This window comes from Megalopta genalis, unplaced genomic scaffold (assembly GCF_051020955.1).
Source record: "Megalopta genalis isolate 19385.01 unplaced genomic scaffold, iyMegGena1_principal scaffold0420, whole genome shotgun sequence".
Classification (NCBI taxonomy): Eukaryota; Metazoa; Arthropoda; class Insecta; order Hymenoptera; family Halictidae; genus Megalopta; species Megalopta genalis.
In genome coordinates this window covers 36,200-55,082 of record NW_027476489.1, presented here as the reverse complement: position 1 = coordinate 55,082, position 18,883 = coordinate 36,200, and the positions used below count along the sequence as shown (strand labels likewise).

Here is an 18,883-nt window from a genome sequence, read left to right as displayed (position 1 = left end):
CTTCTATATCGCATTGATTTGAACCAAAATCATGTGTTTCGCTTGAATTTGAAGCTAACCCTTCTACATCGCAATGATTTGAAGCTTAATCATGTGTTTAGCAAGCATTTGAAGCTAACACGTTTGTTGCCCCTGCATTTGAAGCTATATCACTTATATCGCAATTATCTGATGCTAAACCATTTGGTTCTCAAGGATTTGAACCTAAGAATTCTGCTTCGCATTGATTTGAGGGTAAATCATTTGTTTCGCATGGATTTGGAGCTATCTCATTTGTTTCTCCTGCATTTGAAGCTATATCACTTATAGCGTAAGTTCCTGTGCTAAATCATTTGTTTCGCATGGATTTGAAGCTAAACCGTATACATCGCATTGATTTGCAGCTAAATCATGTGTTTCGCATGGATTTTGAAGCTAACTCGTTTTATTCGTCTGCATTTGAAGCTATATCACATATATCGCAAGTATCTGAAACTAAATCATTTGGTTCGCACTGATTTGAAGCTAAACCATCTACATTGCATTGATTTGCTGCTAAATCATATGTTTCGCATTGATTTGAAGCTAAGCCTTCTATTTCGCATTGATTGGAGGCTAAACCTTCTACATCGCATTGATTTGATGCTAAATCATGTGTTTCGCATGGATTTGGAGCTAACTCGTTTGTTTCGCCTGCATTTGAAGCTATATCTCTTATATCGCAAGTATGTGAAGCCAAATCATTTGTTTCGCATGGATTTGAAGCTAAGCCTTCTACTCCGCATTGATTTGAGGCTAAACCTTCTACATCGCATTGATTTGAAGCTAAATCATTTGTGTCGCCTGGATTAGAAACTAAAGCACCTACATATCATTGATTTGAAGCTACATCATGTGTTTCGCTTGGATTTGAAGCTAAACCTTCTACATCGCATTGAGTTGAATCTAAATCATTTGTTTCGCATGGATTTTGAAGCTAACTCGTTTGATTCGTATGCATTTGGAGCTATATCAATTATATCGCAATTATTTGAAGCTAAATCATTGGTTCCGCATGGATTTGAAGCTAAGCCTTCTACTTCGCGTTGATTTGAAGCTAAATCATGTGTTTCGCTTGGATTTGAAGCAAAACCTTCTACATCGCATTGAGTTGAAGCTAAATCATGTGTTTCGCTTGGATTTGAAGCTTACATGTTTGTTTCACATGCAGTTGAAGCTACATCACTTACCTCCCAAGTGATTGAATCTTAATCATTAGATTCGCATAGATTTTAAGCTAAACCTTCTACATCGCATTGATTTGAAGCTAAATCATTTGTGTCGCATGGATTTGAAGCTAAAGCATCTACATAGCATTAATTTGTAGCTAAATCATGTGTTTCACTTGGATTTGAATCTAACTCGCTTGTTTCGTCTGCATTTGAAGCTATATCACTTATATCACAAGTATTTGAAGCTGAATCATTTGTTCCGCATGGATTTGAAGCTAAGCCTTCTACATCGCATTGATTTGCAGCTAAATCATGTGTTTCGCATGGATTTGAAGATAATTAGGTTGTTTCGTCTGCATTTGAAGCTATGTCACCTATATCCCAAATGATTGAAGCTCAATCAATAGATTCGCATAGATTTGAAGCTAAACCATTTACATTGCATGGACCTGAAGCTAACTCGTACGTGTCGCTTGCAACTGAAGCTATATCACCTATATCCCAAGTGTTTCAAGCTCAATCATTTGTTTCGCATGGATTCGAAGCTAAACCTTCTAAATCGCATTGATGTGAATCTAAATCATGTGATCCGCTTGGATTTGAAGCTAACTCCTTTGTTTCGTCTGCATTTGAAGCTATGTCACCTATATCCCAAATGATTGAAGCTCAATCATTAGATTCGCATAGATTTGAAGCTAAACCTTTTACATTGCATAGATTTGATGCTAACTCGTTTGATTCGTCTGCATTTGAAGCTATATCACTTATATCCCAAGTGTTTGAAGCTAAATCATTTGTATTGCATGGATTTGAATCTACGCCTTCTACATCGCATTGATTTCAAGCTAAATCATGTGTATCGCACGGATTTTGAAGCTAACTCGTTTGTTTCGTTTGAATTTGAAGCTATATCGCTTATATCCCAAGTGTTTGAAGCTATATCATTTGTTTGGCATGGATTTGAAGCTAAACCCTCTACAACGCATTGATTTGCAGCTACATCATGTGTTTCGCATGGAATTGAATCTATCTGGTTTGTTTCGCCTACATTTGAAGCTATATCACTTGAATCGCAAGTATTTGAAGAAAAATCATTTGTTTCGCATGGATTTGAAGCTAACTCGTTCGTTTCGCCTGCATTTGAAGCTATATCACTTCTATCGCAAGTATTGGAAATAAAATCATTTTTTCGCATGGATTTGAAACTATCTCGTTTATTTCGCCTGCAGGTGAACCTATATCTCTTATATCGCAAGTATGTGAAGCCAAATCATTTGTTTCGCATGGATTTGAAGCTAAGCCTTCTACTCCGCATTGATTTGAGGCTAAACCTTCTACATCGCATTGATTTAAAGCTAAATCATTTGTGTCGCCTGGATTTGAAACTAAAGCACCTACATAGCATTGATTTGAAGCTACATCATGTGTTTCGCTTGGATTTGAAGCTAAACCTTCTACATCGCATTGAGTTGAAGCTAAATCATTTGTTTCGCATGGATTTTGAAGCTAACTCGTTTGATTCGTATGCATTTGGAGCTATATCAATTATATCGCAATTATTTGAAGCTAAATCATCGGTTCCGCATGGATTTGAAGCTAAGCCTTCTACTTCGCGTTGATTTGAAGCTAAATCATGTGTTTCGCTTGGATTTGAAGCTAAACCTTCTACATCGCATTGAGTTGAAGCTAAATCATGTGTTTCGCTTGGATTTGAAGCTTACTTGTTTGTTTCACATGCAGTTGAAGCTACATCACTTACATCCCAAGTGATTGAATCTTAATCATTAGATTCGCATTGATTTTAAGCTAAACCTTCTACATCGCATTGATTTGAAGCTAAATCATTTGTGTCGCATGGATTTGAAGCTAAAGCATCTACATAGCATTAATTTGTAGCTAAATCATGTGTTTCACTTGGATTTGAATCTAACTCGCTTGTTTCGTCTGCATTTGTAGCTATATTACTTATATCACAAGTATTTGAAGCTGAATCATTTGTTCCGCATGGATTTGAAGCTAAGCCTTCTACATCGCATTGATTTGCAGCTAAATCATGTGTTTCGCATGGATTTGAAGATAATTAGGTTGTTTCGTCTGCATTTGAAGCTATGTCACCTATATCCCAAATGATTGAAGCTCAATCAATAGATTCGCATAGATTTGAAGCTAAACCATTTACATTACATGGACCTGAAGCTAACTCGTACGTGTCGCTTGCAACTGAAGCTATATCACCTATATCCCAAGTGTTTCAAGCTCAATCATTTGTTTCGCATGGATTCGAAGCTAAACCTTCTAAATCGCATTGATGTGAATCTAAATCATGTGATCCGCTTGGATTTGAAGCTAACTCCTTTGTTTCGTCTGCATTTGAAGCTATGTCACCTATATCCCAAATGATTGAAGCTCAATCATTAGATTCGCATAGATTTGAAGCTAAACCTTTTACATTGCATAGATTTGATGCTAACTCGTTTGATTCGTCTGCATTTGAAGCTATATCACTTATATCCCAAGTGTTTGAAGCTAAATCATTTGTATCGCATGGATTTGAAACTACGCCTTCTACATCGCATTGATTTCAAGCTAAATCATGTGTATCGCACGGATTTTGAAGCTAACTCGTTTGTTTCGTTTGAATTTGAAGCTATATCACTTATATCCCAAGTGTTTGAAGCTATATCATTTGTTTCGCATGGATTTGAAGCTAAACCCTCTCAACGCATTGATTTGCAGCTACATCATGTGTTTCGCATGGAATTGAATCTATCTGGTTTGTTTCGCCTACATTTGAAGCTATATCACTTGAATCGCAAGTATTTGAAGAAAAATCATTTGTTTCGCATGGATTTGAAGCTAACTCGTTCGTTTCGCCTGCATTTGAAGCTATATCACTTATATCACAGGTATCTGATGCTAAATCTTGTGTTTCGCTTGGGTTTGAAGCTAAACCTTCTACATCACATTGATTTGATGCTAAATCATGTGTTTCGCTTGGATTTTGAAGCTAACTCGTTTGATTTGTCTGCATTTGAAGCTATATCACTTATATCCCAAGTGTTTGAAGCTAAATCATTTTTTTCGAATGCATTTGAAGCTAAACCTTCTACATCGCATCGATTTGATGCTAAATCCTTTTTTTCGCATGGATATGAAGGTATCTCATTTGTTTCGTCTGCATTTGAAACTATATCACTTATACCGCAAGTATCTGAACCTAAATCATTTGTTTCGCATGGATTTGAAGCTAAGCCTTCTACTTCGCATTTATTTGAAGCTAAATAATGTGTATCGCATGGATTTTGTAGTTAACTCGTTTGATTCGTCTGCATTTGAAGCTATATCTCTTATATCCCAAGTGTTAGAAGCTAAGTCATTTGTTTCGCATGGATTTGAAGCTAAACCTTCTGCATCGCATTGATTTGAAGCCAAATCCTTTGTTTCGCATGGATTTGAAGCTAAGCCTTCTACTTCGCATTGATTTGAAGCTAAATCATTTGTTTCGCATGGATTTCAAGCTAAACCTTCTACATCGCATTGATTTCAAGCTAAATCATGTGTTTCGCTTGGATTTGAAGCTAAGCCTTCTACTTCGCATTGATTTGAAGCTAAATCATTTGATTCGCATGAATTTGGAGCTAACTCGGTTGTTGCGAATGCAGTTGATTCTAAATAACGTATATCACAAGTATTTGTAGCTAAAACATTTGTTTCGCATGGATTTGAAGCTAATCGTTCTACTTCGAATTGATTTGAAGTTAAATCATATGTTTGGCATGAATTTGAAGCTAACTCGTTTGTTACGCATGTAGTTGAATCTATATCGCCTATATCCCAAATGTTTGAAGCACAATCATTTGCTTCGCATGGATTTGAAGCTAATCCATTTACATCGCATTAATTTGAAGCTAAATCTTGTGTTTCGCATGGATGTGAAGCTAACTCGTTTGTTTCCTCTACATTTGTAGCTATATCACTTATATCACAAGTTCCTGTGCTAAATCATTTGTTCCGCATGGATTTGAAGCTAAGCCTTCTATTTCGCATTGATTTGAAGCTAAATCATTTGATTCGCATGGATTTGGTGCTAACTCGTTCGTTCCTCTTGCAATTGAAGCTATATCACTTATATCGCAAGTATCTGAACCTAAATCATTTGTTTCGCATGGATTTGAATCTAAAGCTTCTACGTCGCATTGATTTGCTGGAAATAATTTTCTTCGGATGGACTTGAAGCTAATTCGTTTGTTGCGCATGCAGTGTAATCTGAATAACGTATATGACAAATGTTTGCTGCTCTATTTTCTGTTTTGCATGGATTTGAAGCTAAACCTTCTACATCGCATAGATTTGAAGCTTAATTATCTGTTTAGCATGGAATTGAAGTTATCTCGTTTGTTTCGCATGCAGTTGAAGCTATTTCACCTATATCCCAAGTGTTTGAAGCCCAATCTTTTGTTTCGCATGGATTTGAAGCTAAACCTTCTACATCGCATTGATTTCAAGCTAAATCATGTGTTTCGCTTGGATTTGAAGCTAAGCCTTTTACTTCGCATTGATTTGAAGCTAAATCATTTGATTCGCATGAATTTGGAGCTAACTCGGTTGTTGCGAATGCAGTTGATTCTAAATAACGTATATCACAAGTATTTGTAGCTAAAACATTTGTTTCGCATGGATTTGAAGCTAATCGTTCTACTTCGAATTTATTTGAAGCTAAATCATATGTTTGGCATGAATTTGAAGCTAACTCGTTTGTTTCGCATGTAGTTGAATCTATATCGCCTATATCACAAATGTTTGAAGCACAATCATTTGCTTCGCATGGATTTGAAGCTAATCCATCTACATCGCATTAATTTGAAGCTAAATCATGTGTTTCGCATGGATGTGAAGCTAACTCGTTTGTTTCCTCTACATTTGTAGCTATATCACTTATATCACAAGTTCCTGTGCTAAATCATTTGTTCCGCATGGATTTGAAGCTAAGCCTTCTATTTCGCATTGATTTGAAGCTAAATCATTTGCTTCGCATGGATTTGAAGCTAATCCATCTACATCGCATTAATTTGAAGCTAAATCATGTGTTTCGCATGGTTGTGAAGCTAACTCGTTTGTTTCCTCTACATTTGTAGCTATATTACTTATATCACAAGTTCCTGTGCTAAATCATTTGTTCCGCATGGATTTGAAGCTAAGCCTTCTATTTCGCATTGATTTGAAGCTAAATCATTTGCTTCGCATGGATTTGAAGCTAATCCATCTACATCGCATTAATTTGAAGCTAAATCATGTGTTTCGCATGGATGTGAAGCTAACTCGTTTGTTTCCTCTACATTTGTAGCTATATCACTTATATCACAGGTTCCTGTGCTAAATCATTTGTTCCGCATGGATTTGAAGCTAAGCCTTCTATTTCGCATTGATTTGAAGCTAAATCATTTGATTCGCATGGATTTGGTGCTAACTCGTTCGTTCCTCCTGCAATTGAAGCTATATCACTTATATCGCAAGTATCTGAACCTAAATCATTTGTTTCGCATGGATTTGAATCTAAACCTTCTACATCGCATTGATTTGCTGCTAAATCATGTTCTTCGCATGGATTTGAAGCCACTTCGTTTGTTGCGCATGCAGTAGAATCAAAATAACGTATGTGATAAATGTTTGAAGCTCAATCTTTTGTTACGCATGGATTTGAAGCTAAACCTTCTACATCGCATAGATTTGAAGCTTAATTATCTGTTTAGCATGGAATTGAAGTTATCTCGTTTGTTTCGCATGCAGTTGAAGCTATTTCACCTATATCCCAAGTGTTTGAAGCCCAATCTTTTGTTTCGCATGGATTTGAAGATAAACCTTCTACATCGCATTGATTTGCTGCTAAATCATGTGTTTCACATGGATTTGAATCTAACACGTTTGTTGCGCATACAGTTGAATCTAAATAACGTATATCACAACTATTTGTAGCATTGTTTCGCATGGTTTTGAAGATAATCCTTCTACTTCGAATTGATTTGAAGCTTAATCATGTGATTCGATTGGATATGAAACTAACTCGTTTGTTTCGTCTGCATTTGGAGCTATATCACTTATATCGCAAGTATCTGAAGCTAAATCATTTGTGTCGCATGGATTTGAATCTAACTCGTTTGTTTCTCCTCTATTTGGAGCTATATCACTTATATCGCAAGTATCTGAAGCTAAATCTTTTGTTACGCATGGATTTGAAGCTAAACCTTCTACATCGCATAGATTTGAAGCTTAATTATCTGTTTAGCATGGAATTGAAGTTATCTCGTTTGTTTCGCATGCAGTTGAAGCTATTTCACCTATATCCCAAGTGTTTGAAGCCCAATCTTTTGTTTCGCATGGATTTGAAGATAAACCTTCTACATCGCATTGATTTGCTGCTAAATCATGTGTTTCACATGGATTTGAATCTAACACGTTTGTTGCGCATACAGTTGAATCTAAATAACGTATATCACAACTATTTGTAGCATTGTTTCGCATGGTTTTGAAGATAATCCTTCTACTTCGAATTGATTTGAAGCTTAATCATGTGATTCGATTGGATATGAAACTAACTCGTTTGTTTCGTCTGCATTTGGAGCTATATCACTTATATCGCAAGTATCTGAAGCTAAATCATTTGTGTCGCATGGATTTGAATCTAACTCGTTTGTTTCTCCTCTATTTGGAGCTATATCACTTATATCGCAAGTATCTGAAGCTAAATCTTTTGTGTCGCATGGATTTTAAGCTAAACCTTCTACATAGCATTGATTTGAAGCTTAATCATGTGTTTAGCATGGATTTGAAGCTAACTCGTTTGTTTCCCCTGCATTTGAAGCTATATCACTTATATCCCAAGTGTTTGAAGCTAAATCATTTGTTTCGCATGGATTTCAAGCTAATCCTTCTACATCGCATTGATTTCAAGCTAAATCATGTGTTTCGCTTGGATTTGAAGCTAAGCCTTCTACTTCGCATTGATTTGAAGCTAAATCATTTGATTCGCATGAATTTGGAGCTAACTCGGTTGTTGCGAATGCAGTTGATTCTAAATAACGTATATCACAAGTATTTGTAGCTAAAACATTTGTTTCGCATGGATTTGAAGCTAATCGTTCTACTTCGAATTGATTTGAAGTTAAATCATATGTTTGGCATGAATTTGAAGCTAACTCGTTTGTTACGCATGTAGTTGAATTTATATCGCCTATATCCCAAATGTTTGAAGCACAATCATTTGCTTCGCATGGATTTGAAGCTAATCCATCTACATCGCATTAATTTGAAGCTAAATCTTGTGTTTCGCATGGATGTGAAGCTAACTCGTTTGTTTCCTCTACATTTGTAGCTATATCACTTATATCACAAGTTCCTGTGCTAAATCATTTGTTCCGCATGGATTTGAAGCTAAGCCTTCTATTTCGCATTGATTTGAAGCTAAATCATTTGATTCGCATGGATTTGGTGCTAACTCGTTCGTTCCTCTTGCAATTGAAGCTATATCACTTATATCGCAAGTATCTGAACCTAAATCATTTGTTTCGCATGGATTTGAATCTAAAGCTTCTAAGTCGCATTGATTTGCTGAAAATAATTTTCTTCGGATGGACTTGAAGCTAATTCGTTTGTTGCGCATGCAGTGTAATCTGAATAACGTATATGACAAATGTTTGCTGCTCTATTTTCTGTTTCGCATGGATTTGAAGCTAAACCTTCTACATCGCATAGATTTGAAGCTTAATTATCTGTTTAGCATGGAATTGAAGTTATCTCGTTTGTTTCGCATGCAGTTGAAGCTATTTCACCTATATCCCAAGTGGTTGAAGCCCAATCTTTCGTTTGGCATGGATTTGAAGCTAAACCTTCTACATCGCATTGATTTCAAGCTAAATCATGTGTTTCGATTGGATTTGAAGCTAAGCCTTCTACTTCGCATTGATTTGAAGCTAAATCATTTGATTCGCATGAATTTGGAGCTAACTCGGTTGTTGCGAATGCAGTTGATTCTAAATAACGTATATCACAAGTATTTGTAGCTAAAACATTTGTTTCGCATGGATTTGAAGCTAATCGTTCTACTTCGAATTTATTTGAAGCTAAATCATATGTTTGGCATGAATTTGAAGCTAACTAGTTTGTTTCGCATGTAGTTGAATATATATCGCCTATATCCCAAATGTTTGAAGCACAATCATTTGCTTCGCATGGATTTGAAGCTAATCCATCTACATCGCATTAATTTGAAGCTAAATCATGTGTTTCGCATGGTTGTGAAGCTAACTCGTTTGTTTCCTCTACATTTGTAGCTATATCACTTATATCACAAGTTCCTGTGCTAAATCATTTGTTCCGCATGGATTTGAAGCTAAGCCTTCTATTTCGCATTGATTTGAAGCTAAATCATTTGCTTCGCATGGATTTGAAGCTAATCCATCTACATCGCATTAATTTGAAGCTAAATCATGTGTTTCGCATGGTTGTGAAGCTAACTCGTTTGTTTCCTCTACATTTGTAGCTATATCACTTATATCACAAGTTCCTGTGCTAAATCATTTGTTCCGCATGGATTTGAAGCTAAGCCTTCTATTTCGCATTGATTTGAAGCTAAATCATTTGCTTCGCATGGATTTGAAGCTAATCCATCTACATCGCATTAATTTGAAGCTAAATCATGTGTTTCGCATGGATGTGAAGCTAACTCGTTTGTTTCCTCTACATTTGTAGCTATATCACTTATATCACAAGTTCCTGTGCTAAATCATTTGTTCCGCATGGATTTGAAGCTAAGCCTTCTATTTCGCATTGATTTGAAGCTAAATCATTTGCTTCGCATGGATTTGAAGCTAATCCATCTACATCGCATTAATTTGAAGCTAAATCATGTGTTTCGCATGGATGTGAAGCTAACTCGTTTGTTTCCTCTACATTTGTAGCTATATCACTTATATCACAAGTTCCTGTGCTAAATCATTTGTTCCGCATGGATTTGAAGCTAAGCCTTCTATTTCGCATTGATTTGATGCTAAATCATTTGCTTCGCATGGATTTGAAGCTAATCCATCTACATCGCATTAATTTGAAGCTAAATCATGTGTTTCGCATGGTTGTGAAGCTAACTCGTTTGTTTCCTCTACATTTGTAGCTATATCACTTATATCACAAGTTCCTGTGCTAAATCATTTGTGTTACGGCCAAGTGACCTGGATTTATGGCAGGGGCCATGTGGTTGGGTACCCGGACGGTATGGGTCTGTCCCGGGCCGTTCCCGGGCACATGCGGCACCGTCATAACGTGCGGCACCGAGATTCCTGATCTCAGGAGCTCAGTGACGAGAAGTTTCTTCCGGAGGCTACAGCATCCAGAGAAGGCAGTGCATATAGCTTCAGAGCACTGCAACACCACAGAAGTCCAGCACCACAGCACCACAGCAGGACAATCACGCAGCAGCTCAACATCATTGCAGAACAACGCAGCATCCCAGTGCAGCCAACAGGCATCGACAGCAGTACCAAGTATCCCAGCCCAAGTGTTAAGTACCTTTATAGTCCCATTTGCGTCAGTAAATCACTATGGCGGAAGATCTCAAACCGTTGATGATCGAGCGCGGAACGGTCAAGGCTGCACTCACGCGTTGTAAGACATTTATTTGCAAATTCGCGACCACGACTTCGGTGGGCTCTCTTAAGAAACGGTTAGATGCAAATGTATGTCTCCTTGACAATTTTAATAGAGTTCAAACGAGAATCGAAATACTCGTAGCTGGAACGGACGCCGAAGGAGCGCACGCGATCGAGCGCGAAGAATTCGAGACCCCGTATTTTGATGTGATAGATCAAGTCGAAATAGTCATTGCCCGTGCCACTCCGGAGCAGAGTAGGATAACCACGAACAGCCCGATATCCGCGCAGACTGCAGATACCGCAATAAACGTTGGATTACCGACACTGCAACTGCCTTCCTTTGATGGCAATTACAGTGATTGGGTGAAATTTAAAGACACATTTACATCAGTGATTCACAGAATAATTCATTAACAGACATACAACGGTTCCATTATTTAAATACCTCACTCAAGGGGGTAGCGGCTCGTGTGATTCAAGCTTTAGGCGTGTCCGGAACAAATTACAGACATGCATGGGAATTACTCAAGTCGCGATATGAAGATTCCACAAGTCTCAAGCGGCATCATGTAAATTCATTACTTGATTTAAAATCCATTCAAAGGGAATCAGACATCACATTGCGGGAATTTCTGGACGAAGCTACAAATCATAGAATAGCGTTAATGTCTTTGGGTGAATCGGTTGAAACTTGGGATACCATGTTAGTTCCATTATTGTCCAGAAAGTTAGGTCAAGTGTCCATGAGAGAATGGGAAAGGAGAATAATATCTCAGTCGGAAATGCCTACATTTGGTCAATTATCTGCGTTTATAGAAGAACGTTCCAAATATTTAGCAAATATCGCGGTCAGTGTTCAGGTAGCTGCACCTAGGGTCGACCAGCGACCTCGAGGAACAAATAATACCCCTCGTTACAACTACATAGCTTCGCATGTAGTTAACTCAGCCGGGTGCCCCGCATGCAAGGCCAATCACGCGATATATAACTGTGAGAAATTTAAGAACAGTGATTTAAATACAATAACAAAGATAGTGCAAGAAGCCCGGCTGTGTTTCAATTGTTTGTCATCGGGACATCGGGTACGGGCGTGTACACGGAGTCATTGCAAACAGTGTGGAAGGAAGCATCATTCCTTATTACATAATCCCGAATTCAAACGCGCAGAAGAAGGCTACCCGGCTACAGGAGAATCAGATTCGCGAGAACCCCCAGTACTCACAGCTAACGTAGCAAATACAATAGGGCATGCCGTATTATCAACAGCAATAGTTTATGTCAAGGACAAGGAGGGTCAGTCACATAAATGCAGGGTATTATTAGATTCGGGATCTCAAGCAAATTTTATAACCACGGAATTTTACCAACGACTCGGCATCAAACCGACTGCAATAAGTTCAACAGTGACAGGATTAGGAAGGGCAGTAAATTCCATAGAAGGTAGAGCAACATTAACAATTCATTCGCGATATAATAAATCTCAACACACGGTACAATGCCTATCAATAGAAACCATCACGTCAGACATGCCCAATTTTCAGATACATAGAGAAAAAATAGAAATTCCGAGTCACATAGAGCTAGCCGATCCAGAATTCCATTTACAACGGCCAATAGATATGCTCATTGGAGCAGGTCTATTTTGGACATTGCTATGTGTCGGTCAACATAAGTCAACTTCCAACCTGCTCTTGCAAAAGACCCAACTAGGTTGGGTTTTGGGAGGCACTCCTACCTGTACAAATAAGAAATTATCACAAGACAATAAGTGTTGTTTAGCCACACTCAATGACCTACAATCTCAATTAGAGAGGTTTTGGGACATAGAGGAACTAACCCCAAGCGATACTAGATTAATCGATGAATGCGAGGCACATTTTAGGGAAACCATAAGACGAGATACGGACGGTAGATATATGGTTAGAATACCGTTTAAATCCAACGCAAATGAATTAGGTACTTCGCGAGCGCAAGCTGAACGGCGGTTATATTCGTTAGAAAGGAGGTTAGCAAGATATCCAGAAAAAAGACAGCAGTATACAGAATTCATGTCAGAATATGAGACATTAGGGCATATGTCGCGCATTGTAGAAGGTACACACGAGCAATCCGCCTACTATCTTCCCCACCACGCTCTATTCAAGGAAGGCAGCACGACAACGAAGCTTCGTGTTGTGTTCGATGGATCAGCAAAATCCTCATCAGACCTTGTATTGAACGACATCCAATTAGTGGACCCTACAGTTCAAAGCGATTTAATTTCCATTTTAATTCGTTTTCGATATAATCGGTACGTCCTGTCGGCCGATATTGCTAAAATGTATCGACAAATTTTAGTTCATCCAGCAGATAGGAAGTATCAAAGACTTTTGTGGCGAGCACAGCCCCATCTCCCAGTCCAAGAGTACGAGTTAAACACAGTAACTTATGGTACAGCATGCGCTCCTTTCCTAGCGACTCGTACTCTGCACGAAATTGGACTAACCTGTGCTCACACATTTCCGACGAGCAGTAAGGTTATAATCAATGATTTTTACGTAGACGATTTATTAACTGGGGCTCAAACAGAACAGGAAATAGAAACGCTGAAAAGGGAGCTGACGCAAATTCTATCACAAGCAGGTATGGACCTTCGTAAATGGGCAAGCAATTGCCCGACAGTTACAGCAACACACAGTACAGAGAGAAATCGCGTAATCGCCGTAGATAAAGACCCAAAAACGTTAGGCCTCTTGTGGTCACCGACGACCGACCACTTAATGTTTAGAGTAGAATCCCCACAGAACCAGCGTGTCACAAAACGTACTATTCTTTCTGAAATAGCTCAAATTTTTGACCCGTTAGGACTAATATCCCCCATTGTAATAGTCGCAAAATTGATCCTACAACAACTATGGCAGACTCAGATAGGTTAGGATCAATCAATACCGCAGAACCTGCATAGTCAATGGCTCCAATACCGCCAAGATATTAGCAAGGTAGGAGCAATGAACATCTCGCGATGTGCAATTTCAGAGTGTTTAGATGACATAGAACTGCACGGGTTTTCAGACGCGTCCGAGAAGGCGTACGGGGCTTGTGTTTACCTGCGCTCTAGGGATCTGTCAGGTAGTTGGGTAACGTGCTTATTGTGTGCAAAGTCCAGAGTCGCACCGCTCAAAACCATTTCATTACCGAGATTAGAATTATGCGGTGGATTATTACTAGCAAATGTAGTAAACAAGGTTAGAATAGCATTAGACACAGTAAGGTTTAAGGAATACCTGTGGACAGATTCGACGATCACCCTCGCCTGGCTTTGAAGCTCCCCAAACAAATGGAAAACCTTCGTAGCCAATAGAGTATCGCAAATTCAGGGTTTAACGTCAAGTGATAGTTGGAGACATGTAGCCTCTGAAGACAACCCGGCAGATTTAATTTCGCGAGGCACAAAACCAGGTACATTACAGAACACAACCATTTGGTGGGACGGTCCCACCTGGTTACGTCAGAGCTCAAGTCTATGGCCTAGCGCGTTAGATAACCCAATCGACGTTCCGGAAGAGAAGGAAAGGAAACCGGTTATGTTGACTATATCGACTGCAGAGAGTAGCATTGTCAGGAGATTTTCAACCTATACGCGGTTACTCAGAAGCATAGCATACTGTCTCAGATTTGCCAAAATTATGAGAAACCGAGTTAAAAAATTAGAAGGTGACGCATCAGGTTCGCTAATAACGGGTCCATTGACAACAATAGAAATCAATGCAGCGAGAACACGTTTGGAATTACTTGCGCAAAGGGAGGCATTTTCGACAGAGATCAGATTAGTACAAACGCAACAAGCACTTCCAAATTCCAGTGCGCTACGGTCTCTAAATGTATTTCTGGACAATGGCGGACTACTCAGGGTGGGCGGAAGACTATCCAACGCACCCATAGACTACGATCAAAAACATCCGATCATATTGCCACCAAAGCATCCGCTAACGGATTTAATAATCAAATGCGAACATCACAGGTTAATGCATGCGGGATGTCAGGCTGTTTTAACGTCATTACAAACAAGGTATTGGTTGGTCTCAGCAAAACATAATGTAAAACGAAACATACGGAAATGTGTACGGTGCTTTAAAACAAACCCATTGAGTCAAACCTATCAGATGGGTCAATTACCTGCGTCGAGAGTCACCCCAGCGCGACCTTTTTTTACCTGTGGAGTTGATTACGCAGGCCCATTTTTTACAAAGGAGAGAACGAGAAGCAAGGTAACAGTCAAGGCATACCTATGCATTTTTGTATGTTTCGTTACGAAGGCCGTACATTTAGAATTAGCTACCAACTTGAGTACCGACGCTTTCATAAACTGTTTCCGACGTTTTATTGCCCGACGGGGACGATGTCATTGTATCATATCCGATAACGGTACAAACTTCATTGGGGCGCGAAACGAGCTAGTTGAGCTAAATATCTTAATTAAGGACAAACAACACAACGAAAAAATTGCAAACGCACTAAGTCAGGAATCCATCGAATGGCGATTAATTCCTCCGCACTCTCCACACTTTGGTGGATTGTGGGAGGGAGCGGCCAAATCTGCTAAATACCACCTCACACGCGTTATAGGAGATCAGAGGCTCACGTTCGAAGAGCTATATACGTTACTGACGCAAATAGAATCCTGTTTAAATTCACGCCCACTTTCACCATTATCCTCAGATCCCACAGACCTAAACCCTTTGACTCCTGAGCATTTTTTAATTGGTACTGCCCTTACCACACTGCCATCTCCTGACCTACGAGATATCAAGGACACTCGACTCAACAGATACCAGCTAATCCAGCAAATGGTCCAGCATTTCTGGCAAAGGTGGCAGCGGGAATGTATACAACAGTTACAGCAACGACACAAATGGCAGCATTCCACCACGTCGAAATTAGCCGTGGATTCCTTGGTCATCATCAGGGAGGACAATCTACCCCCGTTACAGTGGAGCATGGGAAGAATCGTTCAGGTTCACCCTGGTACAGATGGAGTGATTCGTGTCGCAACAGTCAGAACGTCAACCGGAACAATTAAACGACCCGTGACAAAATTGTGTATAATATCTTTAGATCACTTAGAAATGTCACACGAGGTGTAGCGCAACTATGTATAGTGTAAATTTCGATCATTGTAAATATTGTAATATTCACACAGAATACGTAGATTGTAATCATATCATAAGCTTACACTTATATGGGTTATCAACTATAGACATAGTTGAACATGCGATGCATGTTCAAGGTGGGCGGTATGTTACGGCCAAGTGGCCAGGATTTAAGGCAGGGGCCATGTGCTTGGGTACCCGGACGGTATAGGTCTGTCCCGGGCCGTTCCCGGGCACATGCGGCACCGTCATAACGTCTCCTGGTCCTTGATTACGGTCCAGTCAATTACGGTTGGGTCTGGCATTGTTCGGGCACGTAGGCCCATCAGCGCGGGATGTCTAGCAGGAGTTATTTTGCCACTCTCCCTCCTAACTCCCGACCCACCGTTTTGGGGCAGTCTCACTGGATTTGGGATTGCAGTGATTGGACCGTAATTCCTTGCCGCCCACCCTAGGTCAAGAGAAGTAGGGAGGACCGAGGTGATATTAGGCATGACTCCGGTCCTCTAGAGACAAGACGGAATAGACAGACAGAAAGCACAGAAGATCAAAGGGCACAGAACATCAGATGAGACAAAACATTCTTAGAGCTTCAGAAGAGAATACCTTAGACTGACAGAATAGAACAGAAGACGTAGAGAGATACGCGTAACGCTTAGGTTGCGCGTTACAAATAGAGTACTAGCAATTCATTTAGTCGCACTACAGTGGGTGGTCCTTCGAGTTAGTCGGCACCAAGTGCAATATTCAGAGGATCTCCGTCTTCCATCTGATGAGTCCTCAACAATTTGCTTCGCATGGATTTGAAGCTAAACCTTCCACATCGCATTGATATGCAGCTAAATCATGTGATTCGCATGGATTTGAAGCTAACTCGTTCGTCACGCCTGCATTTGATGCTATATCATTAATATCACAAGTGTTTGAATCTAAATCATTTGTTTCGGATCGATTTGAAGCTAAACCATCTACATCGCATGGATTTGAAGCTAAATCATTTGTATCGCATGGATTTGAAGCTAACGCATTTGTTTCGCCTGCATGTGAAGCTATATCATTTATATCGCATGTATCTGAAGCTAAACCATTTGTTTCGCATGGATTTGAAGCTAAACCTTCCAAATCGCATTGATTTGAAGCTATATCCTGTGTTTCTCATGGAGTTGAAGCTAGCTTGTTTGTTTCCTCTGCAATGAACCTATATCACTTATATCGCAAGTATCTGAAAATAAATCATTTGTGTCGCATGGATTTGAAGCTAAACCTTCTACATAGCATTGATTTGGAGATTAATCATGTGTTTTGCATGGATTTGAAGCTAACTCGTTTGTTTCGTCTGCATTTGAAGCTATATCACTTATAGCGCAAGTATCTGAAGCTAAAACATTTGTGTCGCATGGATTTGAAGCTAAACCTTCTACATAGCATTGACTTGAAGCTTAATCAAGTGTTTTGCATGGATCTGAAGCAATCTCGTTCGTTTCCCCAGCATTTGAAGCTACATCACTTATATCGCAAGTATCTGAAGCTAAATCATTTGTTACGCATAGATTTGATGCTAAACCTTCTACATCGCATTGATTTGAAGCAAAATCATGTGTTCCATTTGCATATGAAGCTAACTCGTTTGTATTCCCTGCATTTGAAGATATATCACTTATATCGCAAGTATCTAATCCTAAATCATTTGTCTCGCATTGATTTGAAGCTAAACCTTCTACATCGCATTGATTTGCAGCTAAATCATGTGTTTCGCAGGGTTATGATGCTAACTCGATCGTTTCGCCTGCATTTGATGCTATATCACTTATATCGCAAGTATCTGAAGCTAAATCAGTTGTGTAACATGGATTTAAAGCTAAACCTTCTATATAGCATTGGTTTGTCATGCTAAGTCATGTGTTTCGTATGGATTTGAAGCTAACTCGTTAGTTTCGTCTACATTTGAAGCTATATCACTTATATCACTAGTATCTGAAGCTAAATCATTTGTCTTGCATGGATTTGAATTTAAGCCTTCTACTTCGCATTGATTTGAAGCTAAATCATGTGTATCGCATGTATTTTGAAGCTAACTCGTTTGATTCGTCTGCATTTGAAGCTATATCACTTATATACCAAGTGATTGAAGCTAAATCATTTGTTTCGCTTGGATTTGAAGCTAAACCTTCTATATCGCATTGATTTGAAGCTAAATCATGTGTTTCGCTTGGATTTGAAGCTAACTCGTTTGTTTCTCCTGCATTTCAAGCTATATCACTTATATCGCATGTATCTGATGCTAAATTATTTGTGTCGCATGGACTTGAAGCTAAACCTTCTACATCGCATTGATTTGAAGCTAAATTATGTGTTTCGCATGGATTTGGAGCTAACTCGTTAGTTTCGGCTGCATTTGAAGCTTTATCACTTATATCGCTGGTAGCTGAAGCTAAATCATTAGTTTCGCATGGATTTGAAGCTAAACCTTCTACATACCATTCATTTGGAATTTAATCATGTGTTTTGCATGGATGTGGAGCTAACTCATTTGTTTCTCCTGCATTTGAAGCTATATCACTTATATCGCATACTTCTGATGCTAAATCGTTTGTATCGCATGGAATTGAATCTAATCTTTCTACATAGCATTGATTTGAAGCTTAATCATGTGTTTCGCATGGATTTGGAGCTAACTCGTTAGTTTCGTCTGCATTTGAAGCTTTATCACTTATATCGCTGGTAGCTGAAGCTAAATCATTTGTTTCGCATGGATTTGAAGCTAAACCTTCTACATAGCATTGGTTTGAAGCTTAATCATGTGTTTTGCATGGATTTGAAGCTAACTCGTTTGTTTCTCCTGCATTTGAATCTATATCACTCATATAGCAAGTATCTCAAGCTAAATCATTTGTGTCGCATGGATTTGAAGCTAAACCTTCTA

General features: G+C 39.0%; 1 protein-coding gene across 1 annotated transcript; it reads left to right on the top strand.

Annotated features, from left to right (window-relative positions):
* Nucleotides 1–10,529: 10,529 nt before the first annotated feature.
* Nucleotides 10,530–15,954, top strand: LOC143263256 (uncharacterized; the record flags this gene model as incomplete). Its single annotated transcript, XM_076528354.1, has 5 exons — nt 10,530–10,770; nt 10,971–11,186; nt 11,249–13,741; nt 13,847–14,076; nt 14,188–15,954. Coding segments are annotated over 5 exons (4,947 nt in total), but the record flags the coding sequence as incomplete, so codon positions are not given.
* Between the last annotated feature and the right edge of the window lie 2,929 nt (nt 15,955–18,883).